This window comes from Dermacentor albipictus, chromosome 7 (assembly GCF_038994185.2).
Source record: "Dermacentor albipictus isolate Rhodes 1998 colony chromosome 7, USDA_Dalb.pri_finalv2, whole genome shotgun sequence".
In the NCBI taxonomy this organism is placed as follows: domain Eukaryota; kingdom Metazoa; phylum Arthropoda; class Arachnida; order Ixodida; family Ixodidae; genus Dermacentor; species Dermacentor albipictus.
In genome coordinates this window covers 4,485,519-4,512,757 of record NC_091827.1, presented here as the reverse complement: position 1 = coordinate 4,512,757, position 27,239 = coordinate 4,485,519, and the positions used below count along the sequence as shown (strand labels likewise).

General features: G+C 43.2%; 1 protein-coding gene across 2 annotated transcripts; it reads right to left on the bottom strand.

Moving 5' to 3' along the window:
• Nucleotides 1-833: 833 nt before the first annotated feature.
• Nucleotides 834-27,239, bottom strand: LOC135920783 (DNA mismatch repair protein Mlh3-like). 2 transcript variants are annotated; one of them, XM_065455038.1, is made up of 11 exons: nt 26,716-27,239; nt 23,367-26,623; nt 23,181-23,300; nt 22,383-22,459; nt 22,184-22,288; nt 20,557-20,626; nt 20,418-20,489; nt 18,914-19,164; nt 16,335-16,437; nt 9,459-9,610; nt 834-1,031 (listed from the first exon to the last, which is right to left on the bottom strand). In XM_065455038.1, the coding sequence occupies exons 1-11, from the start codon at nt 26,931-26,933 to the stop codon at nt 945-947; spliced, it is 4,512 nt and encodes a 1,503-aa protein (XP_065311110.1). In that variant the 5' UTR covers nt 26,934-27,239; the 3' UTR covers nt 834-944. The 2 variants fall into 2 exon arrangements, with proteins under 2 accessions (XP_065311110.1, XP_070377667.1); XM_070521566.1 differs by having other exon boundaries at nt 26,679-26,809.

Genomic DNA, 27,239 nt, shown 5'->3' with positions numbered 1-27,239 from the left:
TAGCTCCTTTTCGTGTCCGTAGTAATAACTGCTTTAAATACTCACTCTTCCGCAAACTATTACTGGTTAGAATAACCTCACTAAAAATGAAGTGTTGCAACCGTCACTGACGTTGTTCAAACAACTTATAACCTAGTGTGTGTTACTGCATTCAGTCACTTTATTGTTCTATTGTTGTTGTTGATGTTGTCGTTGGATTTTTTTTTTTTTACTGTTTGACATCTTATCAAAATGTTGTATTCCTCATGCTGGCTGCAGAGCGTCAATCTGCACTATTTATTAAGAAAAAAACTGTCAAAAAAGATGCATGCAGGAAACATACAAGACAGGAAAGACGCACCCTTATTTCTTTTTGGTTTACGTTTTGCCTGTTTTGTGAAATTGCTTACTTCTTTCTTCCCACCCTGCTGTAATCACAGTATCGGGATTGCAGTATCGATAAATAAAAATTAAATAAATAATTGGAACGATAATAAAGGCAACCAAGGGGCCCAATTTCAGTTAATCAGAATCATGTGAAACCAAAGAAAGCATAGAGGAAGTTATTTGTCGCTTTAACTGAAATGTAGAAATGATAAATTACAAGGAAATGAAAGTGGACGGAAAAACAACTTGCCACCGGTGGGAGCCAAAACCACACCTTCGCACTACTATTGCTATAGGCATGCGATATTCAGCATGATATTGGCTGGTGGCCAGTTTGATAGTGTGACTTATTCTCTGTACGGACTGGAGTGGCATTACAAAAAAAAAGTCCGATTATCTAGTGGAAGTTAATTTTATTATGTCATCACAGTGTGTGCATACACATTTCATATATTACAGGACTGATATAAGACCCATAGAGATTTTATTTAATAGGCAGCATTGCCATATTCACAGCTCTCGCAGTCAATTCATTCATAACTACAACTGCTTGTTGGCATTCCTGAACAGACATCTCCCTAGTTAATCTTCACCACCATCATCTCAGGGTTGATGTTGCTCTTCAGCCTTGCAAGCAAAGTAGCCAAGTTAGGCTTCCGGCATTCCTGGAGAAACAAAGAAGGAATTAAGAAAAGCTTGACAGCAAGCCTAATTCGTTTAGCATAACTTAATCTTGTGCACTAATATGAAACTAGAGTGACAAGGAAGAACATACCTACACATGACATTAATTAATGCACACACAAGTGACAGGGCCTGTACCTGATGTCCAGCAGGGAATGACCATGTACCATTTATGAAAGGAAAGATGGAAGTATCTGGTCTTTAGCCCAAAACCTTCTTCTGGGGACGATATGTGGCGGCCACCGTTGAAGAGAAAATGGAAAGGAAGTACTACTGAGTTGACCAGTGGTGCTCCCATCGCACTTTGTTTCTACAGTAAGGATGGTGTCTTGTCGGCTGCTGATGCTGATGATATTGTCCACTAAGATGTCAACGCACCCTTGTCTCTGTCTAAGCTCGCACCCGTCTTGTCATTGGCAGTGGAAATTACCACAACAGCAACATTAATCGCTACCATGATGTGTATAATCAAGTGTATTGCCAGTCATTGCGTGACATAACTGCATCATTACGGGAAAACAGTGGGGAAAAAAATAAGACAAGAAAGAAATACAGGACAGGCATCTATTTTTCTGGTTCCATTTTTCTTGTGCTTTCTTTCTGTTTTTACATACCAACAAGCTCAATCTCAGGCCCTCTTAAACACATAAATGCGTTACAGACCTTCTACAGCTAGCATTATGCGCACTGCACACTAGGGGCTTGTCGCCATTGAATGCTTTCTGAATCATGAGCAAGCAGGCTTCAGCTGCGAGTCGCCACTCCAGCAACATTTTACTCTGAGGCCGGGAGTCGCTTAGCACTATTTACTTAACATGTGGAAGAGCAGAGGTGAAGAAGTGTTCTGCCATGAACTGCAAGAACTGCGAAATAGACTTGAATGCATGGGATGAAACTGGGTGAACTTTATCCACTTCAGCTGCACAACTAATGCGTATATTTGCTCCCATTTGTCAGACACACTTTTTCACAAGGCGAGCACAACAAGCGCTATTGCCAGCGCTGGATAGGCAATTGCCGGCAATGACAGCTAGGCTGACACCACCCACAGCAAGTACACAGCATTAAAAGAGCCCTGAAACACCTTTCCAACCAATCGTAGAATGGCCTCACTATTAAAGTATGTTGTCCCGCAAATCTCATGGCGAAATTTTTTTTTATTATTATTCAGCTATAAGTGGAGTTATTGCACCGATAATCAGCTTTCTCCCTCTCTCTCCCTTTTTGTCTCAACTAGCGCGCTTGAAGCTATGCAGCAGAGAAGCCACGAGAGCAAAGTCCCGGTCAAAAGTTAAGTGTCGCGGCAGCAAAACGGCTTATTGCAGCGCCCCATGGCGGCGGCGATAGCTGTCATTTCGAAGGTCATGCGCAGCAGACGCATTTACGCGCAGTACCAAGGTGAAATAATTTTTGTCCTTTTCAGATTACAAACACAACTATTTTCCATTTATTTTACTCAAAATTACAGTTATGTATTAATGGTAATGTTTTTGCGATCACAAAATCGGCCAATAGCGTTGGTAGGCCAGCTTCTTTCAATGACGACATTGCGGATGCGAGCGTAAGTGACTGTTCATTGCTTTTGACACGAGATTGTAAATTCCCTGCTGCATGCAGTGCAATAATATTTGTCTCACATGTTTGCAGAAGCCTCATTAACACATTAGCAACATTCCTTTACCATGTTCAAGAAGTGTTTCAGGGCCACTGCTGGCACAACACTATAACACAGTGTTGAACTTCGATAAGCATGCAAGTCAGCGCTATGTATTTCCCACGCGACTGACATACTTGTTCAACTTCACTTTTCACAACAGTGAAGTCAAACGTGGAATAATAGACGGGTGCTGCACGTTTTCTCTCTGCATTGGAAATCAACAGCAAGTGAGCAATCACTCAGCCACTTGCAAAATTTTTTTTTACGACACGTACGTGAATATCTAAATCTGCGCTGTAAGTAATGATAAAATCATTTGCAAGTTGCGAGGGTGAATCAGAAAGTATTTGCCCCTATTTATTCGAATGCGAAGTCAACATATCCATACCCAGCGGTGGACCTTTCTTGGACCGGCCCGGCCTTATCTGCCGGTAGCTCCGTGGCACAGCACTGCTGTCAATTGCTGAAGATGGTGGTTGTGCTTCGCACATGCACGGCATATGAGCAATGAAGTGTGATTCGTTTTCCATGGAGTAAGGGATGAATGCCCATCGAAATCCACAGGGAAATGCAGCCCACGTATGAGGAAAGGTGTCCCACTTTGAGAGGTGTGATGTCATGGTGTTGTGAATTCGCAAAAAGCTGTGAAGACTCGGATGACAATAATCGCTCAGGGAAGCCACCTGCATCACTGGCTGATGCTAAGATTTCCTGCATGGATGCAATGGGCCATCTCAAATTTAATGCTGTGATGGGACAAATGTCTGAACTGGCGTGGGAACTATGTGGAAAAATAATGTAATGTACATAAAATAGTATGTACATTTGTAATTTGTATGTGCCTTATTTTGGCTAATAAAAAAATGGGGCAGAGACTTTCTGATTCGCCCTCATATCTTATCAGTACTGACAACAAGAACTAAACAGTAGGGAGCAACCACCGTGGTTGGAGCAGACTGCAAGCAGGCGCTTTCCGCACACACACTGTTACGATCGGCCAGCGGGGGTGGGGTATTGACCTTCTAGCCTCTCCTACCTCACTGTGACAAATCGCTTCATGAAGCCAACAACAATGCGCCCCCTTCCGACAGGCGTGTGGTGCCAGTAAGACGAGACACGTTTGGCAGACCAAGTATTGTTTGTTGGTTCACTATTGCCTTCACGGACCAATGGGAGCAAGAAAACTCCTGGAAAAGGGTGTTCTAAGGCGTGCCCTCACGGACTCTGGCCACGGCCATTTGACAGACGCTAAAGCTAACTGAGGGGTCATTCCAGGAACCAAGACTCGCCAGCTTGAGTCAAGCACGACAACCCCTTTCTATGAAGCTCCCCTCCTTTCTGTGTGTTCAGTGAAGAAAGGTGCAGGAGTGAGTGTGTGAACTCTCGCCCTCAACGTGGGTCCTTCGACGACTTCGGATGCTCCGCTTGGACGGAGGGGCAGATTTACCTCACCTACAGATGTAAGCAGATGTTTTTGGCTCTCAGTGTGCTTCACTTCAGTCATGCTAGACTGATGGGATGTAACATTCTCCACTATCCATGTAGATACTGTAATTAAATCCCAGTACTCCTCGTTCTCGATAAGAACATGTTCCTCCCATCAACAATGTCCTTTGCGTGGATGAGTCACACGATGGCAGAGGCCAGCTATTTCTTTTTACATGTCTGACCCCAACTCTTACAACACACATACACATTCACAAATGAAGTAGTTGCACATACAGGTAACGACGACAACAGGCGCACGACCATAATAACCCAGCAAATCTACCACTGTAAATATTAGAATGTAAATAGTAAAAGCAAACATCAGGCTGCTACATTTGTCGCCTTCCGGTGGTAAGCTTGCACACAATAAGATTGCAGTGCAGATGGAACGTATAAACAAACTTACACTCCCTCTGCATTTTTAGCCTACCCGCTCACTGCTCCCCATGGTGGCCAAAACAATAGTGATCTGAGCTGGGCCTGCAGCCGCCAAGGCTATTGTAAGCAAGCGAGCAAGTGCCATTCAGAAGGTGCTGAATGGCGGGCGCTGTCACATAAGCAAAAATGGTGGCATCCATGGGTATATGGCGCTGTAAAAAGTGTATATTACTGCCAACCACCCTTCAGATACCCCCTGCATTATTCTAGAAAAAGGTTGAGCAGTAATGCTACTAGATTAAGGGGCTAACCGACATTACATTTTAAATTCTTCATTCCTTTGAATCAAATAAAGGCCCTGTATCTTTGAAACCTAGAAAAAGTACTAGCAAGCCTCGGAGCATCCTAAATGTAATTTATACTATTAACTTTTCCACAAACCAGATTTGAATTTGTTTCCCAGGAGGTTTATTTGTCAGGAAGTAGTAGGGGTGTTGCAAGGGTGCAGAACATTGTGATGCTTTGGCACTTGCTCCAGCTTGCTCGATGGTCTGTTACGCTGCTACATTGGGCCATGCAATGAGAAGCAGTCTAGCAGACTGCCAAACAAACTGGAGCAAGTAACAAATACGTCACAACGTTCTGCTCCCATGTGACCACTTTGTGCATCATGAACACAGTGTAAGATACCAAGGGTGTGTAAATACCTAATAGTAGAGTTCAAATTGAATCGAATCAAGAAAAGAAAAAGCTGTATATTTGATAAAATATCGAAACATCTAACACAACGTTTTATGCTTACAAATTTTGTGCAAAAAAAATAGAGGTGGTGCACATGCTTAGGCATCTATTTGCATTACGTAACAAGAATGTTACTAGCTATCTGTAACTTGGCTACCTAGGAATCTAGATGTATAGTATGCTCTTATTGAAAGGAACACCAGATTAGTATGCCAGCATTGATACCTTAGTTCATACACAAAGGACTGGAAAATATTTTTTATGAAAGCTAGTCTTGTAACAGGTCACTGGTGCACCTACGAACTGCGTTCAGAATGAGGGGCCACCATATATAGCATTTCGCAAGGATGGCAGCCTAGTGAACAATGGTAACCCAGTACACTGCTCTCGTTAGCGACAGGGTTACCAAGTTTAGAGGCTCCTTGACTACTTTTAGAGGCTCTTGGCGACCAAAACTTGTGGTTGGCGTCTTGGCTACTTTCTGGCTACTTTTGGCGGTGGTAATTGGTACAGGTAGTGTCCAAATCTCGCTCGCTCCCTCCAACGGCTTTCTCCAAACAAGAGTTGCGAACGCCAGATCTTGAAAGTCATGCTTTTGTGTCTTGTAAGCTCTGGAAGCAAACCCAGGAGCTGAAAACATATCATAGCGGACATATGACCAGTGGGCCTCTTTTATGTGTCCCAGGCTGTGCAGGGCTGCCTGAGACGCTTCATATGGAATGCTCATTAGCTGAAATCAATGCCTCGTGCAGTCTGGGACTGTCATAGATGGATAACTGAAAGGGCCCGTTGAAGTTTCTCTACAGGTGGCGCACAGAAACTCTTTCTGAGTAACAGGAATTAACCAGTCTTAGAGGCTATGCTTTTACATCCTTCACTAGACAGATGCAATAGGATGGTATCCTAATCTCAGCCCCGTCGACGGTTACCTCTGTAGCGAAGATTGAATACCATGCTTCTTGGTGCCAGAAACGACTGCAACAACCGAAATCGTATCATGGCAACCTTAACATTACAGGTGCAGTGTCCGTGTACGATTCTTAAAGGCACTTGCGACTGCATACCAGATAGAGAATGTATGTGATGTCATACAGTTTGCACAGGAATGTTTGAAGAGAAGTCATAGTGGTGCAAGGACAGTGTGCAGCAAATTTATTGTACTGAAACTGGCGACACTGCTTCAGCTATGAGAAAGCACGAAAGTGTGTGGCTGAGATTATCAAACAATGTCAACTGGTCATTATGCTAAATTATGATACAATAATATGCGATAACATTTGTTTTGTTCTGTTATTCTTGTTTGCCATCAGTTCCGCAGAAAACTACAGATCTCTCTCACCTTTTCTTTCTTTATTTTCGCATCCAAAATTGACAATTGTTGGTTTGTCACACCGTACCTATTATTATTATTATTATTTTTTGCTATCGAAGCTTTTGCAGCAGTTGGTGACATTTTTGGCTACATTTCAGAATTTTTCAGCCAGTTTTTCTTCTGAGGACATGGCAACCCTGGTTGTCAAGGCAGTTTGTCGGCTTTAATTCTGAGTGCCATGAGGTTGCTGCGAATGACCTCCATTGATTCGGTATGAAACCGTAACTTTAATCACTGACACCCGATGGACACAGCTCCAATTAAGCCTAATGGGTCAGATTGTGTGGCTGTGATAAAAATTTGCCGCCGGCCGACGCGCTAACGGGCTGCTAACTTGTTCATATGTTCCTATGTGTGGCTGATTAGTGACTGGTCACGACATCATGCGTACGGATTAGATTGACAGCCGCTGAAGCGACGTTCGAATCCGCAGGCGACCAACCGGACACTATCGCAAGCCCATGTGCTAAATTTGTCTGTGTGCTTAAGCTTGCATGTGGGCAGACAGCTCCGAACTGTGCAAATATGGGTGTGTGAACACTCCACACACATATCTGATACAATCTGTGTTCCTTCTGGTAGCTAATCAGCCCATTTTTCATGTTTTCCACACGTGCTGCTTTTCTTCCCTTTGTCCACATGCCGTTAATCGTTTCCATCGGCCACATCGACCTGGATGAACCTTGTACAAATAGAGATTGTGCGCTGTAAGAACATTGCACACGTCAGGGCACTGACCACAGCTGGGTCTTTCACCGAATGTATGTACTAATATATAGCGCCTGCTGGGACAGACTTCCGTTGTGACCCATAAGATTGACACCGGTGATGCTAGTCCTATCCACCGATTATGTTATTGTGTGTCTCACGCAGAGCACCATGTTATCCAAGTTGAAGTGGACAAGATGCTAACCAAAAGTGTCATTGAGCCTTCTTCGAGTCCTTGTGCGCTGTAAGAACATTGCACACGTCAGGGCACTGACCACAGCTGGGTCTTTCAGCGAATGTATGTACTAATATATAGCGCCTGCTGGGACAGACTTCCGTTGTGACCCATAAGATTGACACCGGTGATGCTAGTCCTATCCAACGATTATGTTATTGTGTGTCTCACGCAGAGTACCACGTTATCCAAGTTGAAGTGGACAAGATGCTAACCAAAAGTGTCATTGAGCCTTCTTCGAGTCCTTGGGCATCGCCGGTTGTCTTGGTCAAAAAGAAGGGTTGCAGCTGGCGATTGTGTGTTGATTACCATCAGCTGAACCAGATCACGATAAAGGATATGTACCCTCTTAGAATATTGTATATACCCGTTTGCTCTGACCTAAACCGCTCTCTTTCTGTCTCTTAAAGTTATGCCTAGCATTTTTTGTTCCATCGCTCTTTGCGCGGTCCTTTACTTGTTCTCAAGCTTCTTTGTCAATCTCCAAGTCCCTGCCCCATGTGTCAGCACCGGTAAAATGCGCTGATTGTGTACTTTCCTTTTCAATGATAACGGTAAGCTCCCAGTCAGGAGCTCATGATGTCTGCCGTATGCGATCCAACCCATTTTTATTCTTCTGTGAATTTCCTTCTCATGGTCAGGGTTCCCTGCGATTAGTTGACCTAGGTAAGCATACTCCTTCACAGACTCTAGAGGCTGACTTGCGATCTTGAACTCTTCTTTACACTCTCCCTGTAGAGGTCCTCCATCATTTATTGTAACTCGTCCGCAGTGCTGCTAAATAGAACAATGTCATTGGCAAACCGAAGGTTGCTGAGGTATTCACCGGCGATCCTTACTCCTAAACGTTCCCACTTTAATAGCTTGAATACTTATTCCAAGCATGCAGTGAATAGCAATGGAGAGATTGTCTCTCCTTGTCTGACCCCTTTCTTTATAGGTATCTTCCTACTTTTCTTGTGTAGAATTAAGGTGGCTGTGGAATCTCTGTAGATATTTTCCAGGGTATTTACGTAAGCGGTCTGTACTCCTTGAATGCTACGATTAGGTAATATAAATTTAAAAATTGCCCCTATTGAAGACACAACATCCTCGTCCCAGCTCCGAACTGACGTCATCCACATTTCTTTAAAACTGTACTGTTCATCTAGTTCGCTATCATTTTAACAAGCACCGGGACAGCGCTCCAGCCGCCGGGGGTTATGTTACAGTGCATTTGGAAAGGAGTGTGCGCACAAGAGGGTGAGCAGCCTGACTAGTTGTTGTTAATCACAGATGATACCATCAAGCATTCCTGCAGTTTCTGACGAAGCAGGCCTGCATGCATTTATTTAATAACTCTAGTATGCCACGTGGCAACTCATGCATTCAAAAAATGACAAGGTCTAGTTGTGTTGTGACACTGGCATCTAGCATGAGAATCAAGTGAGCTCTTTAAAGAGATACGTCCTCATGGCACATGTTAAGGCCAGGCTAGGTAAGTCGCAAACCATGTGTAAAGAAAAATAGAAGAGAATGTTGGTATGGGATTAACTACACGTGTTGGAATAATTCTGCATTTGACTGCATGGTTTATTGCTCCTGTTTTGTTACCATGGTCAAGGTACCATTCACTTCACTATTTCAATTCTCTTAGCTGATTGTCACAATTGTGTGATATAACAGCTGCTGAGATTTCAAACTATCGTTTATTTCACCTCTACTGTACTTGCACACTGTTCATACCGATCTGTACACAAAGTGAACATAAGCTAGCATGGTAGCTGACGAGTGTGCAGACAAACTATGTTAACATGAAAAAAGAAAAAAGGTTGCAAGAGAGAGCAAACCTTCTCCTCAGATGGCAAGAATCGCAGATCCACAATCGGCGTAACAGACGGTCTCCCGTGGGCACACTGGAAAGGCAGCGTGCACTTTGACAGGGCTCTCAAGATCTTGGTGCACTCTGACTTTTCCAGCACAGTTCCAAACCTGATGGCACCTGCAGATAAAAACCAGCTCAGCTTTCATTCTGAGGGTCATTTTTACAGGCAACAGATAGCATGTGACTTTCCATCTTGAGCTGTCAATAAAGTCTGCTTAAATGGACATTTAAGCGAAATATAAAGCTATGCTGGAGTTGTAGACAGTACCTCCAAGGAGTCTGAAGTGTCATTTTCATAGAGAACAGGGCCTTTGTAAGTAGGAAAGTGATACGAATGCACACTAAGATTGACACTGCCACTGTGAAAATACCATACAAGCTCCATAATGTATAAAGACATGCTTCAGAGCATGATGCCCTGAACATGCGTCAGCACTGTTGTTGCATTCACTACAGGTCTGCTGGCATAGATTTTCTTTGTAGGAGAGCCAATAGATGTGGCCAAGGTTCCAAAATTCCTTTTCAAAGACTGTTGCCTTTACTACGCCCTTTTGATCGTGAGCATGCAATATTGTTATAATGTCCTGTTTATATATGCAGAGTAACCAACAAATATTAATAAGAATGTGAACTCCATTGCATTTTAACATGAAAGAAAAAACAGTTTGGTAAATATCACTGAATTTTCCAAACACAGAACTTGCCAAATTCACTTTGCAGAGCTCTATCATCACTGATGATTTCTAATGGCATCCCTATTTTTTCCTATCTCTACTTTATTTTGTGTCCTAATTAAAACGTACACCTGTAGACTGTACATTTGCTTATGCCTGTAAATTTTTTGACTAATACTCTTATACCAATACTTTTGCACTAATACTCTTATACTAGTACTTTTGCACTAATACTCATATAAGATATGATAGAATTCGCGGAACTGTCAAATTGATCAACAAGGCGAAAATAAGTGATATTCGAAACTGTAACGTGAGAAAGACTGAAGAAGCCGTAAGAAATGGACACAGCTCGAAACCAGTGAGAAAGAAACTTGGCATAGGACAAACCAATATGTATGCACTGAAAGATAAGCAGGGTAATATCATCAGCAATGTTGAAGATATAGTAAAAGAAGCGGAAGTATTCTATACTGACCTGTATAATACCCAGAGGAATCGGGAATACCTCCATTAGAAATGGTAATGAACAGGATACAGAAACTACTCCTATAACTAGCGATGTGGTCAGAAGGGCCTTGCAAGACATGAAACGAGGAAGAGTGGCAGGAGATGATAGAATAACAGTCGATTTAATCAAAGATGCAGGAGACATAATGCTTGGAAAACTGGCAGCTCTTTATACGAAGTGTCTGTCAACTGCTATAGGTCTCAGAAAACTGGAAGAATGCAAACATACTAATACACAGAAAGGGAGACGTTAAAGAATTGAAAAATTATAGGCCCATTACTAGCTTACTCCCAGTATTATATGAAATAGTTACCAAAATAATCTCCAATAGAATAAGGACAACACTGGACTTTAGTAAACCAAGGGAACAGGCTCGCTTCAGGAAGTGATACTCTACACTGTATCACATCCATGTCATTAACCAGGTTATCGAGAAATCCGCAGAGTACAATAAGCCTCTCTATATGGCTTTCATAGATTACAAAAAAGGCATTTGACTCGGTAGAGATACCAGCAGTCATAGAGGCATTACGTAATCAAGGAGCACAGAACGCTTATGTAAATACCTTGGAAAATATCTACAGAGGTTCTACAGCTACCTTAATTCTACACAAGAAACGCAGGAACGTACCTATAAAGAAAGGGGTCAGACAATAGAGACTTTTAGCGTGTCCGGTATTCGGGCAAGCGCAGGCGGTTTTCCGGTTTAGCAGGGGCGTGAACGTGAGCGGCCAGATTGGTGGCGCCAGCTGGTGGCACAAAGCTCAACCACACAGACACCGAGCTAATTGCTATATTCTGCTTAGCTGCTGGCGTAAATTTTCGACAGTGGTGTAATCGTGTTCACAATTACGCCGCTGCCAAAAATTTGCACGAGTGGTGAAGCAGGATATGGTGAGTTACTGCAGTTTTAGCTATGCGTTTGTCTGGTTGAGCTCTACAACACCAGGAGGCTTTACCGCTCTGGCCGCTCACGTTTACGCCCCGACCATCCGGTGATCCGCCCAAACCGCTCCTGTTTACCGGAATAGCGTACAAGCTAAAAGTCTTTAATGAGACGCAATCTCTCCAATGCTATTCATTGTGTGCTTGGAAGAAGTATTCAAGCTATTAAACTGTAAATACTTACGAGTAAAGATCGACAATGAATATATCGGCAACCTTCGGTTTACCGATGACATTGTTCTATTTAGCAACACTGCGGATGAGTTACAACAAATGATTGAGGACCTCAACAGGGAGAGTGTAAGAGTTGGGTAGAAGATTAATATTCTGAAGACAAAGATAATGATGAATAGCCGGGAAAAGGAACAAGAGTTCAGGATCGCCAGTCAGCCTATAAAATCTGTGAAGGAGTATGTTTACCTAGGTCAATTAATCACAGGGAAGCCTGATCATGAGAAGGAAATTTATAGATGAATAAAAATGGGTTGGGTCGCATACGGCAGACATCATGAGCTCCTGACTGGAAGCTTACCGTAATCATTGAAAAGGAAAGTATACAATCAGTGCATTTTACCATGTTGACATATGGGGCAGAGACTTGGAGACTGACAAAGAAGCTGGAGAACAAGTTAAGGACCGTGCAAGGAGCGATGGAACAAAGATTGCTAGGTATAACATTAAGAGATGGAAAGAGAGCGCTTTGGATCTGAGAGCAAACAGGTATAGAGGATATTCTAATTGACATCAAGAGAAAAAAACAGAGCTGGGCAGGTTATGTAATGCACCGGTTAGATAACCGTTGGACTATTAGGGTTACAGAATAGGTACCAAAAGAAGGGAAACGCAGTCGAGGACGGCAGAAGACTAGGTGGAGCAATGAAATTAGGAAATTCGCTGGTGCTAGTTGGAATCGGCTGGCACAGGACAGGGGAAATTGCAGATCGCAGGGAGAGGCCTTTGTCCTGCAGCGGACATAAAACAGGCTGCTGCTGATGATGATTATTATTACTCCTAACATTGCTAGCTTATTTTGACTGTTGACCAGTGATTGCTTGAGCAGAAACAGTGGAAAATAACAGGATGTGAGAAAGGGAAAGACAGCAGCACTGACTAACAAGCAAATGTTTATTCTTTCAAGCAGCATATACAGGTACCACTTTGCAAGAAAAATCAGAAAACATGTGAAGAGGGAATGTGTGGGAGTGAGGACCATCGCCGAGTGTCTATTAGCTGATTTCGAAAGCAAGAATCTGGGAGCCGCTCAGCCTTAGAACTGCTCGTAGCAAAGGGTCCCTGTAATTCTGCATGTGCACAAGATATCTCACAATCTGGAGGTCATTAACAGGGCAGTTGTCAGGCTAGTGCCACAAAGTAAAATAGACGGGAATGCCAACTCCACTGTCACGCAATGCATTTGCTCAGGAGAAATCGCGAAACGCGAATGCCAGGCACCTGGTAGTTCACTTCTGTGCTCGCTCCACTGACTCCACTTCCTGGCGTTTGCACATGCTTTCTCCTCACCTTCCAAGACCGGCCAACTACTCTCCTTGCGTTGCGCCATCTGCTGAGACTCATGGAAACCATTCCACAGGTTACTTCCATATGTGCATGGGCTATAGCCCATGCACATATGGAAGTAACCTGTGGAACACATAACATATGGAAGTGGTGGAAAACTGTGGCGGTGGCAGCGCACGTCTAGCTTGTCATCTGCTAGAATCTCGGACCTTCGGCCGTCTCGATTTGATATCGATCAAACATGAAACTGTGTGCACACAAATAAAAGAAAACGGAAATGAACACATGCCCCTACTTTTTCTGCACGTATGCAAAGAATTTTTATATGTCCCTAGAGAAAGCAGACAAAAAATATTGTCGTACGAAAAGGCACAGCAAAAGTACACATTTTTCATGTCCGAACATCTGTGCGGAAATGAAGGCTATGTGCTTTGTACTTTTCGTGTTCAGTGCTTTGCTTGCTGTGCGTGCGGTATGTTTAATCATGCCCTTGAAGAAGGTAGAACAAAAGAATAGTAACTGATGCTTCGCTGTAAATCTGGATATGGTAAAGGACAGGAAAGTTTTCTCTCTTCACAGCACCATCTGATTCGCAGCTGCTGCAGCAGTGGCGTCAGAATATACCTGGAAGTATGCGACCGCCCAAAGCAAAAGATGAAATATGTGCATGAGATTTCAAGTAGTGCCTTATTTCGGATAAGTAGTGAAGCAAACATAAGGAGAACGTCCTACTGGACAAAAAGAAGGTCCTCTGGTGCACTTCGAGAGGAAGCAGTTTCTACTATTTTCGAGGGAAGCCAGGCGCAACTCACTGGTGCTCAATGCTGCCACAAGACGTCAATGCGGAAAGGCAGAAGGACAGCAATTTGTCTACAACTGCACACACTGCAGGTGCATTCCCTTATTCAGGCACGTGCCGTAACGGTAATTCTCAGCCTTGGCTTCAAGAAGATAATTTCTCGCAATTCACAGCCAGGAGTCTACAGGAGTATGTTCAATGAAAAGAATGGTTAAAACATGCCTTGCAATGACAATTTTGCTGAAGGAAGTAGCATCATGCAGCTCCACAGCATGAAATGACGACAGCACAAACTCTTCAAGCACAAGTCAAAATTCAGTTTTGCCAGAGCAATTACTGCATCCAGAAAGAGTCAAGCTTCCGCATTCATGGAGCCGCCACACGGTATGAAGGGAACTGGGCAACACAAAAAGTGTCGCAAGAAAAGAGGCAAGTAAAGCAGCTGTCTACTTGAACGATGCTCAGACAAAAACAGTTATAAAAGGCACCCTTGCCCTAAAAGCTTGTTTTTACTGTCTTCTGACATAGCTTGAGACCATACAGATGGCCGTTGTATCTGCCCCTCCCCTATTTTCTAGCCTCCTTTTTCTCGCATAGTCTTCGTATTTCATTTCTTTTCTATTATATGTTCCTGTGCACAGCACAATGCCATGTAGCCTCCCTTAATAAAAGCACAACATGGGACCTGTAAGGTATAATACCAGTAAATTAATTAAAATGAAATGAAGACATGTTTAGTCTGCAAATGCCTCTCTGCAAACTGCAATATGTATGCGCACTGCTGGCGTCGGAGCATGCACCGGCAGATGACACAACGAATGTGCAAGGAGGTGCAAGAACATGACCAAGCACGGCCTAGCGCCATTGCTATAGCAACAGCCACGCACCCACCCCGTCGGTTGATTGGACCAGCCTCCCTCTCCACATTTTTTTCTCATGTGTAGCACTGTCTGTTGAATGCACCGTGAACCGGCAACCAGCATTTCAGGATCTGTGCCTTCCAGACGAGTGGAGTTGGCACTCCTATCTGTCTTACTCCATCGTTGCTGCTCACTGCCCCAAATAAGCTTGGCAGTCTGTACCAAAGGATTAATCACTAGACTGACAATGAAAAAGGTTACCAAATAAAGCATACAGAGCAGTTTGTTAAGTGCTCTTATAATTTTGTTTACCAGATTCCTGTTCCTTGCAGACATTTTTATGTCGGACAAACTCGGTTTCGTGTGAACGACTGCATGTGCAAACACTCAAATAAGGTGAGTAAGCGAGGAAGAGATAGCTACCTGTCATTGCATTGCATTGAATGTGGCTGTGAGCTACTTTTTAAAGGTTGTGCCATACTGTAAAACTATCATGATGAGCACACACGACTAATCTCTGAAGGCTTCCACACCCAGAGGAGTGGCGATGCTTGTGTAAGCTTTCCTTCAATTGCACTTTTCCAAAGGAAATTTCATTCTTATCAGAGTGATTACATCCTTTTTATTCCCACGCTAGCTCCCATCACATGTTTTCTGGTCTTTCTTGCACAGTAGCATGCCTATATAAGCTGCTTGAAAGAATAAACATTTGGTTCTTAGTTAGCACTGTTGTCTGTCCCTTTCTCACGTCCTTTTATTTTGCGCTGTTTCCTCTCAAGTCATAAACCAACCAGCCCAAATGCATATGCTTCTGCAGTTAATGCTCCCATCAGATTTCAACCTCAGCACTTCTGGAAGGTGGATGTTTCTTATAGCTCTGGCTAGGTGCATTCTTGGCATGCCATTACAATGTGCAGATTAGTCTCACCCCCCCCCCTTTTTTTTCTGCTGCACAGCAGGCACATGCTTCATTATGTTGTGAATATCTGCCCCTGTTTGTTTTCGACCTCAGGCAGCCAGCTTGGGCCTCAAATAACAAGGTACTGCTCTTTGTGTTATCGTGCGAATATTCTCTCCCAATTTCTTGATTGGCATCTTTGTAAATCTGTATGAACCTTTTTGTTCTCATCTTTTATGATATACTATTGCAATATACTATTTTACAAAGCGCGGTTGCCTCCCTAAGCAGGCCTCTAAACACATATGGCTCTCGTTTGCAGGTTTGATTCATGGGGCTTAATGTCCCGAAACAACATTGAGGCTATGAGAGACACCGTGCCTCCAGATGAAATTGTGGCCACTTGGGGTTCTTTAATGTGCACCTAAATCTAAGTACTACATGAACATTTTTTCACTTCACTGCCATTGAAATATGGTTGCCATGACCGGGAATCAAACCTGCAATCTCGTACTTGGCACCAGAATGCCATGGCTGGTCTTCGTCACTCTGTGTTGCTTTTAGGTGAATGACATCAGCTTTCATTCAATGCCCTTGCGCTGTAATGCTGCCCAGTGCAGTGGCTATTTATCCTACCATGGCATGCCTGGGAGCTGAGCACATCCATCAGGAATTTTGGCAAGGCAATAGCACTGTGCCTCGTGCCCAACAGCACTTCTGTGTGGTCTCTGAGGAGCTCCTGCAAATGGAAGACAAATATTAAATGCAGTAGCATGAGAATGTTCAAGTTCAGAACGGGAGAGAAAAATTATGCCAAAAGCACCTGGTACCTCCAGCCATACCTAAGGTTCATAAAGGTTAAGAATGAAGTTGAGATGCCCAATATTTGCAGCATTTATGACATTTGTAGCTGCTAACAGTCTTTCACCATGACTGACATCCAACATTTGTTATTATTATTGGCATCTGCATAATATCTTAATGCCTGTCATACAAATGTTCTACCTATCTGCCAAATATAGCATGATAGCATGTACAGAAATAATAAAATAAACACCCATAAAACCAGCAAACCATCACACGACATGGTGATAGGCCAATGTAAGTCAAACAAGGTTTCTCTGATTTTTGTTCCATCTGTAAATTAAAATGCTGCCTACACAGTCGTCATGTTCATCACTTCTAGTTTCACTGCTGATTATATTACAATCGACTTCTGTTAATTCGAACCTTACGGGACCAACGAAATTGATAGAATCATCCGGCGGGTCGAATTAAACATGTTTCAGAATAATGTCAAACCACACAGATTCATTTCGCAGTATTTGCCCGATGCCAGCGCACCCCAGAATGAAATGCGCGCCCACTTTCTGTGTGACGAAAGTAGTAAACTAACGCAGAAATTACATTAAAGCTCCTAAACAAAGTAGAAATCTGACGCGCACCCTATTTTTTATCAAGAAAAATTGTTGTACAATGGCGGCCGGTTAAGTCGATGTCTCCACACGATATTTTAATGTCAGTTTCGCCGCAGTACACACATGCTTTGCGGCAAAGCATACGAACGTTGTAAAGGCGGTTTTGCGTCTGTCCACAGTGCAAGTAATTTTCGACCCAATTTTCTTTTTTTTTTCATGTGCGCGTTAGAATCGGGTAAATACTGTAATGACACATTGTGATCTGCGATTATTGCTTGAACATGTTCCTAGGGCGGGCCGAAAATAGGCGTTTTCGAAGAGAGATGACATGTCCTCAACTTGCTGTCCCGAGGAAGCTTTAGCTCGGGCCCAAATCTGACGCGGCCTATTCAAATACACGTAAAACGCAAAAACGTTTTTATGAGATAACCCCTGGACCGATTATAATGAAATTTGTTGCATTTGAAAGAGAAAGAATTCTAGTGACTGTTGGAAGCGCAATTTCTATTTAGGGCTTGAATTTTCTTAAAACGACTTTCAAATATTTGACCGGTTGAAAAAAATACAAGCACAATTTTTAAAAATTGATAGCTCTGTATCAAAAACAGATATCGCGGTTCTGTGAACGGCATCCATTAGATCATTGAAAGCGGACAAATTCGATATGTCATTTTACATCTTACGTGAATTTGTTACGTTGTTTACAAGGGTTCTGCAAAAGCTGTATTTCCATGTTACTAAATTTTTTGAGATTCATGTGTAATATATCAATTTTGTCCGCTTTGGATGTACTATTAGATGCATTTTTACAGAATTGTAGTATCGTTTTTCCTTCAGGAGTTACAGAGTTGTAAACTTGACAGTTTTGTTTTTTGAAAATTTCGGATTTTCGCCAGTTTTTAATAATAAAAAAAAACGCCCTAACTCAAAATTTCGAAACCAACAGTCACTAAACTTTAAGTTTTTTCTTTTAAATGCAACAAACCTCGTCAGAATTGGTGCAGTGGTTGCCGAGAAAAACGAATTCTCTTTTTACATGTATTTAGATAGGAGCACCTGAGCTAAAGCTTCCTCTGGCTGCCACTAAAGGGGTCGCTATCAGGGTCACCGTAGGGATCAGGCGCATGCGTGCTGACTGATAAAGTTCGAATTATCTGGCGAAGGCCACTTTTAAGATCGAAATAACGAAAATTTGGGACCACAGAAATGCATTGGCGCCGGCCAGGATCGAGTGAACCAAAAATCGAATTAATGGACGTCTACCGTATTGATTAAAGCAGCGGCACAAGTAGGACAGTGGACACACTAATGCAAAACTAATGCCATGAGTGCTGTGGCACACCGCGTTCATGTAGTCGGTTGTAGCTGCTTCAATATGTTGAGCCAATTAGTTCCTCAACTCCTGCTGAATAGGTGACAGGTACTAACTCGATACAACGGAGCTGTGGCGTGGCTTTCGCTTGACTTTTTCTATGATGGCAGAAGAGGTGGCTCCTTCCGTAACGGTGGCAACATCAATGGTTGTCCTCACCAGGCGCCCTCACAAAAGTGCGATGGGGATCAAGAGTAGGTAAAAAATAAGGGAAAATATATTTATCCAAAATATACATGGAGAAGCTACAGCCACATTAGCAAGCCAACAGTAACATGGGCGCTTCTTCAATCCTTGCTTTACTCGGCACTCTCTTCAATGTGCAGGAGTGGCCTGTAACAACACTCGTCTCGTGTATTTTCTGCCCACTTTCTTTCAGACAAGTCCGTCAAATTCTGGCTGACTGTAAAAGCAATGGTAACTACCTCCATACGAGATGCAAGGGTCGATGGCCGGCCAGCTCGCTGCTCGCTTTCATCTCTTTCTAGGAGACACGCAGGAAGACGATTGAATGACAAGCTGGAGTTCTGGACAGTGTAGTGGATGCCAAGCTTGCGCATTTCTCTCTCGCAAATCACCGCCCGTCGAAGGGTGTCAGGTTCCAAGGTAATGGTCAGGTCCATGTTCAATGCTGAGGATCGAACGCATCGTGCTTGTCCTCTTGCCTCGTATTGATCTGCAACAGTCAAAGGATGAGCCACTGCCTACAGGTCTAAAAATACTTGCAGGTCCTCACGCTTCACTTGCGTGTTTTAATGCGATAGCTATATGAGGCTCTGTCATTCAATTATTAGTATCGCAACAGAAGTGAAAGTTGTGCAACTTTTCTAATTATTGGAGTTAGCTGGGGTATATATGTATTATGTTTTGCAGAAATAGACTGAGTTACGAGTCGGCACTTGTCTATGTCCTTAGTATTTTGTGTGCACAGTGGTTTATCAATATTTATCGACAACTGCCATGACTTATTCTCCTAACATCATAGTTATCTAGAAGTTGTTTGCAAAATAAAATTATAACCTTATGATCTACTACTGCTGTCTACGATAATGTGACTAGGTGGGCTAGTTCACCACAAAAGTTTATGGGATACAAGCTTTGCGAAAAACCTGGATTGTCGCGAAGCCTGGGACATAGCCTCGAATTATAAGTTTAATTGTGTATTAGTGTCTGCGATCTTCACGTCAATCTATTATAATGAGAAGTACCATGCCTTTAATAGAGCATAAATTCACATTTGTCATGGAAATCGTGTCCCGTAAACTTTTCGTGGCAAATTCTACATATTTGGGAGCAAACAGCGCTAACACGGGACACAGAACAACAAGCTGGGGGATGCTGTGCTGACTACTATGTGAAACGCTTGTTGCATGAAAGCTGGTTTATAAACCATAAAAAGGCATGACAAATAGATATGGATGTTAATTGCAATCATACAAGGTTGAACACAGCACATTACTCACGTGATACTATATTAGTCGCACAGGTATGCTGTCTACAAGTCTAGATAATCGCCCATGATAAACAAAGATACAACAGGGGGGACGGCAGTGAATGCACAACTTGTATTATTAAACGCCACTTATTTATGCAGTCGGACTAGAAACTTCACTACAGCATTGCTATAGAGTTCTGTTTGAGCTTGGCAGTATGATGCGCCATACACAACAGGCACAGTGAGATTTGTTGTGTTCTTCTTAAACACTTTTAGCATTTGGAGAGCAACTTATATGAGCAGAGCTGGCAGATCATCCCTGTCATCTTTTGTCCCTTCCCCCATGCTGATGTTCAGGTGTTGGTTGTGCGCTACAGAGTTATGGTGCAATCAGCAGTTCACAATGTGACATTCTAGCAGCAGATTCAAGCAGCACATTCTATTCCATTAGCATAACCAGAAGGGGCATGACTAGGTCATGACTTTTTACTTACTCTCTAACAGCCACTCAAGCCGAACTCTCTCGTGAGCAGCATGTTGGTCAAACAGCACAATCAGACTCTCTCCTGGAAGCAAACCGAAGAGTAGATTGTGAGCATCTCGTACACCGAGCACTTACAAAAGGAGTCTTACCCTGAACAACCGTGTTTTGAGACAAAGGCATGAGGCAGGCGATGAACTTTGCATCCACTTGACCTATTAACTGAAAAACAGAGGTGTACATGTCCATTCTGACTGCACTGATAATATGGTAAGCTACTGATAATTACACAATGAAATGTCTCCACTATAGTTTACTTGCTATACTACACACATTAGGCCCAAGAAAACAAAGGGGCCTTGGAATGACTTGAACTGATCAACAATTTGCAAATAAAGGAAGATCTCTGTCAGTTCCAACACCTAGCAAGCTGTATGTGGCGTTCCAGCGAACACAAAATTTTTTTCTAAGATTGCCTGTGGCAGATAGCACAATTCCAGTCCATGGGCTGGCCTATTCAAACAGGTGGACAGTACTTACACAAAAAATTGAAATGCATAATCGACTAATCAGCAAAAATCCACAAATTAAGTTTTCAACTAATTACCTTATGGCACATATTACAAATGGCAAATTCTAGTGAGTGAAACTGCAAGGCATTTCTACTTGAACAGAATTGTGTGGATGACACCATTTATGAGATATGCTATGTCGAATTTGCGGTAAAAATGCATTGTTGTTCTACTTACTTACTCAACAAAACGTCGTTTTATGCATTTAAGCCCAAAAGTAACTGGACTGCCAATGCATTTCTCCGCAAACTTAAGGAATTAATATCTCAAAATTGGTGAGAATTCGTTCCAAGTGCATCTGCCTTGTGAACTCCCCAGCTGGAATTTGTAAATTGCAATATGTGCCATAAGGTAATTAGTTAGAAGCTTAATTTGCATTACTTAATTAGTCGATTATGCACTTCAATTTCTTGTGCTAGTAATATCTGCCTCTTTGAGTAGACCAGCTCATGGACTAGAACTGCACTATTTGCCACAGGCAATATTAGAACATTTTGGAACTGTTTGCTGAAACACCCGGCATACCCTCTAGGCTTAAAAGCCAACGGCAACCAAATATCACTTTGGCTAAAGTGGTTATAAATGAGAAGCATATACTATCAAAGCAATATTGGCAAAGCTGAAGGGCTGGCAAATGTTTTGTTTTTTATTAACAGCCATTAAATACCACCTTGGCAGACAACGTGGGAATTTGTTGCTTAGCAGGTACCTAAGAAATGGCTCCCAATATTCAGTGTGTTGCGAGCACTCCTTGATCAGTGAGGTCATGCCCAGGCACCACACTGGTTCTCAACATTCTGCATTTTGTGTCTTTTCTAGTGAGCAGTAACGGTGGCATGTTTTTTTAGAGTTTTATTGTCAAAGACGTCAATTCTATATTTCAAAAATAAAATTTTTCAAGGAGGCTGCTCTATATCTGCTTTTTACACAGCACGAATTTGGTTGCAGTTGGCCTTTAATTTATATGCTGGTCTAGCACTATCAAATATGAAGAATTGCTTTAGAGAAACTATGACGAGGAGATAACTCAGAAGAAGTCCTCTCGCAGGAATCCTGGTGTTGAACTGAGGCTTCCCCCTGGTTATCCCATATGCTGTTTTATTTTTTAATTCAAGGTTAAGTTAGCAGTGACTGACAGTAAAGAGAGAAACAGTGCAAATGTTTCTCTACGAGCAACATACTATAGCGACAAATATTTCACAGGTACCTGAACGTAAGCGAGCATCTCCTTCCTGAACTTGTACGACTGTGTGATCCTGTACATTGGCCCTGGGCCACCATCGTTCGAGTGCAGCCCACCATCCACAATATCCTTCATGCCAACACACAGAAAACACAACTGATAAACAAAGCATCCTGAAAAGCATGATATCTGCTAAGTGCTTTTAGGTATTGAGGGGGCTGACCTGGCCTGTGGTGCTGCACAAAAGGGCTGGGTTGTTCCATACACGGACTATGTTTGCAACGTCTGCTTGCTCGGGATCTGTGAGAGAACAAGGGAGATTGGACACCACACTGAAGAATTTGCATAGTGAAAGCGTGCATAGCAAAAACTTGCATGAAGAATGCACTGAGAGAAAACTAAGCATCATGACTGCAATATTAATGTGCCATAATGCAAATCTATGTAAATCAATCACAAATTGACAATAAGCTCCTTTGCATGTTATATACCATCAATGCATTTCATAGAACCGAACTCTAGTGCTATCAACAAGCTTTGGTAGCAGTAGAGCTCTACTATTAGCACATGATGATACTGTATGCAAAATAGAAGTCAAATCAAGCTGTGGGTTATAACGTCCCAAAGTAACACACAGGACTATGAAGACACTGTATTATGCGGTTGTGAATTGATTTCAATGAGCTGGCGTTTTTTACTATGCACCTAAACCTAAGTACACAGATATTTTTGCATTCTGTCCCTTTTTAAATGCAGCCAGGAACCAAACCCATCGCTTCATGCTCGGCAGCAGGTACCATTGCAACCGAGTCAGTGTGACGGATCAACATAGAAGTGATTACATTTGCATTTCGTTTTAATTGTTCATGTTATGCTGCCCTCAATAACACAAGTAGCACATTCAGGCAAATTTTGCACATTGGAAAATCACCACCTTAAATTGAATTCTAGGTGCTCCAGAAATTTCAATTCGCAAGTGTTTGTTATGAATGTAAAACTTGGTCCACTGAAAGTTTGTTACCTGGTGAACACCCAAACTGTGGCCGTTCATCTTGGGGCCTGGGTTGAAACTGTTGTATGAAGGGAGCGGGAGCCAAGGAAGAGTTTCTTTGTTGCGCTGTGTCACGAGCTTCTGTCGTAGCTGTGATTTTGGGGGCAAATCTGTGTATCAGAAACATTTCAAACAAACTGAGAGATCATCTCTTACCATGGTTCTCTTGCTCGAGGCAAAGTGATGGTAAGCTAAAAGATGAGTTTCCTGACGTCATATTGATGAACACTTTTTCACCCGATGTTGGATCTATACATGCTGCCCAGTTACCAGGGTAAACCTCAACAGTGGACATATTATCATCTGCTCTGCTCTGTTCAACGATGACAGCAGGAGGTTGGTCTCCTTGAATGGCAGCAGAGCCCTCTGTAAGGCTAGCAAGTTGTTGCTGCATGGTTTCAGTGCCAAATGTGTTAGGTTCTTTGCATTTACTTGACTGCTGTGATGGATTCTCAACGGGTGACGGCTGTGTGAGACCTTCCAGTTCATCTTCAGTGGTTGCTATGCTCCACGAACTGTCATTCTTCATACAAGGAGGTATCATTTCAGCGACATGTAATGTCTTTGTAACCGTTATATGCTTCGATGCGCTTTTCTGTGGACTTGCAGAAAAGAGGCTGCATGTTACACCCTCCTTACAAGTTTTGGATATTTTTTCACTTGGATTTGGATGTTTTTGGGTGTTGTTTTGAATCAGCCGCACTTGACTGAGTGAAAAAGAGCTTCTTGTAGCAGTCGGTACACGGCCACTTTCTGAACTCCCATGGCCGATGCATGGTGGTGATGTGGACGTGGCTTGAGGGGCTTCTGTCGACTGATCTTCCGCTGTGATAGCTGGTGCGAACTCCTCACTGGAACTGATTCCATCAATTTCTACAGAAGAACCACTGAGAGAGGCCATTTCCACCACTTCACAGGTAGCGGGGTCGCTCTTCGTTTCTGCATGCATTGTGAAAGGTTGTGTGCTCTGCACAAGTGTCGCGGTTGTTTCCTTGTTCTGACCTAGGGTGAAATAAGATTCATGATGATCTGAGCAAGTGAAAGGCTCTGCCGATGTTTCTGGTATGAACCTCTGTGTCTGACATGCTGATTTGATTGTCTCATCAAGGGCATTTTCCACGTCATGCTGAAGCGCACGTCGGTCAAATCTAAGTACTTTACTACGTATGACTTCTGTGCCATGCAAGGGGCAGAGCTGTTGCACCTGCACACACAAGCATCTGAAATCTGCTGTCTGCATGAATGACTCACTCGTTGCACAAGAACGAGCTGCTGCCTCGCACGATTGGATGTCAGGAGTAGCAAAAGATGTGAGTGTAGCACTTGCATGCTTGGTGGTGAGAAGGTGAGTTTTCATTCTTCGGTGTAGCTTTGTGGCCAGAGGTATTGACTTGGTGGAGAGAGTGTGACTCTGTGAAAATATGGGGTCAATAATTGCAGCTGCATGACCTTGCGCCTTCTCTGAAGGGACAGCCACCAAGTTGTTGGATGCATCACAAGCGTCACTCGCATCACTTGAATTATCTTTGCAATGCATTTTTCTGCTGAGTGTTTCTTCACTTGAGTGCAAATTTTTTGAAGCTTGTTGCCTTGTCTTCTCCATACATGTGGCTACAGGTGCATTTCCAGCACTTTCGATGTGCAATGTGTGTTCTGGGTTATAAGACATGGTTCTTTCATGGCAACCATGTTCTTTATGGGAGGGCTTGTGTACTACATCTGTTTGCTGTGGAATTGGTGTGTCATTCATCTTCCTTTTTGGGTTATTTTGGTGATAGCTCGTTGGGCTTGAATTATACTTGCAATAAAGTTTCCTGATGAGTGATTCATCGCTTGAGTTTGAATGTTTCGCAGCTAGTTCTCTCTTTTTTTCCGTACATGCAACTACAGGTGCATTTTTAGTGTTTTTGATACATAAATTTGTTTTTGGAGCCAAGGACACTGCCCGTTTATGGCAGTTAGACTCTTTGTGAATAAACCCGTGTACCATATCTGTGTTCCGGGGACTTGCTGCATCAGTACTTCTTGGATTATTTTGGTGATGGTAAGCAGACCTATATCTCTGAGTATGAATGTCTTCAGGAACATTGCACTGCTTTGCTCTACCACATGTCTGTTCAGAATCCATTGTTCTAGACTGACCTCGCTTCACGAAGTTACATTTTTTGCCAATGCCCAAGAGTGTGTCATTTCCTGGCATACAGAGCAATGGTCTTGTACTTGAGACAGCTGAAAAAGATGGCGGTAGGGCAATTGCAACTTTGGGACGATGAGCACCTACGTCCTTGCCTTGGGGCATGTCAGCCTTTGTGTTCAAACTATGCACCAACGGCATTTCAGTATGCCCTAAATGTTTTTCACTGGCTGAGTGCACTGTAGAAACAGCAATGTCTTCTAATGTGATACGTTCCTCTTCAACAGGTTCTGCTACATTGTTTGGCCCCTTTCTGCATACCTTCCTTGAAACCAGTGCATTTGGCACATTTTCAATGTTGATGTTCAAATCGGTTCTCACTGGTGGCTCACATTCAGGAGGCGTTTTCTGTGAGAATGCTAGCTCACCATTTATGACAAAGTTGTGGCTTATGATGGCGTGCTCGTGTAGGAAGTCATTAAGCAGCTGTTCAAACAACTTTGTCACTTCGTCCCAATCAGTGAACTCCACAAAAGTCTTTTGCGGTTCGTATGTGATATCGAAGGTCCTAGAGGTACAGTCAAAAATGATGACGAACACAGGTTGCTTGTTTCTTAGCTTGCTTGGACTTCCGGGGAGGGCCACTGACTTTGTGTGAAACCCAAGCACATACTTTTTGATGACATTGTGAAAAAGCTTGTGAATGCGAGTCTTGCGCAGCAGGCGCTTGTTGAGGTACACAAACTGCAGCTGTTTTGTAGTGTGTCCTTCAAGACTAATGTACGCTTCTACAGCGAAGTGCTTTTTCTTGATGAAAGTGCGCTTCAGTGTCGCTGCTCTTTGAGCTCCAAACAGTTGAGCAAAGATATCAAGTACGGAATTCGTTTTGTGTGTCTGAAAGTGTTTTTCACCGGTAACGTCATTGCGCAAAGTGAACGACACTTCCGGATGGCTCAGCGCGATGCCTTCGAGGTGTTGAAGGCAGAATTCAAAGTCGATTGCTTCTGAGAGGCAGCCTCTTCTGACAGGTAAGTTGTACATGAAGTCCAAAACTGTGACTGTGGTGCCGACGCTTGGTCTGTTTGTGGCGGACGGTGCGAGTTCCCGGAGTTTACCGCGGGCAAACGTTTTGCACCACGAATGGGCACATGTGGATGACTTGGACTCGATCTGGACTATTCCGGACATTTCCACAATGCTTGATACAGCTTCCCCGCGGTATCCGTAAAACTTCGGGTGCTCCAAATCGCTGAGTGTGCTGCATTTGCTGGTACAGTACCTATAAAGAAAAAGTAAAATAAAATAAAAATGCCGGCACCTTGGAGTGAACCTACCCCACACACACAGGGACTCAAGGCTGAGGCTCCCTACCTTTCCCCACAGTTTTCAAGCTGATCCCTCGGCATTCCATGACCGTTGTCCACAACTTGAACTTTATGGTAGGACATATTCAGACGAACAGCAACACACGTTGCACCGGCGTCCAAGGCGTTCAGAACGAGTTCTTCCATACAGTGCGCGACACTCACGACTGCGACTCCCGCCCTCAGCTTGCTTACTACTTCGGTAGGCAGCCGCTTCAGCTCCATTTCTGTACACTTCAAGAAGAGTGATTTCACTTGCTTGCACACACATCACACTTCTCACGAAAACTTGAGAAATGCCGCGGTCGAACAAGTTTCACCAAGTATGAAGAAGCGCGTGTGTGACGGATGCAATCAACATATTCGCGCGCGGCCAACGAAGCCATTACGAGCTGCAGTTCGTTTAAATTAAAGTATATAATTAGCGGCCACAAATATGTTACCATGTGCGACAGCTGACTGATGTTTTGTTTACATACAGGGGCGCCATCTGTAACGCTTCACACTAAGAGCCTCCGAGAATGTCAGCAG

Excerpts from the sequence above, each read along its gene's own strand:
- LOC135920783 (XM_065455038.1), bottom strand. The coding sequence starts at position 26,933 with ATGGAGCTGAAGCGGCTGCCTACCGAAGTAGTAAGCAAGCTGAGGGCG. Across the intron at positions 23,301-23,366 it reads CCTCGAGCAAGAGAACCATG|CTACGACAGAAGCTCGTGAC; the intron begins GTAAGAGATGAT and ends CCAAAATCACAG. Across the intron at positions 1,032-9,458 it reads TCTTGCCATCTGAGGAGAAG|GAATGCCGGAAGCCTAACTT; the intron begins GTTTGCTCTCTC and ends TTGTTTCTCCAG.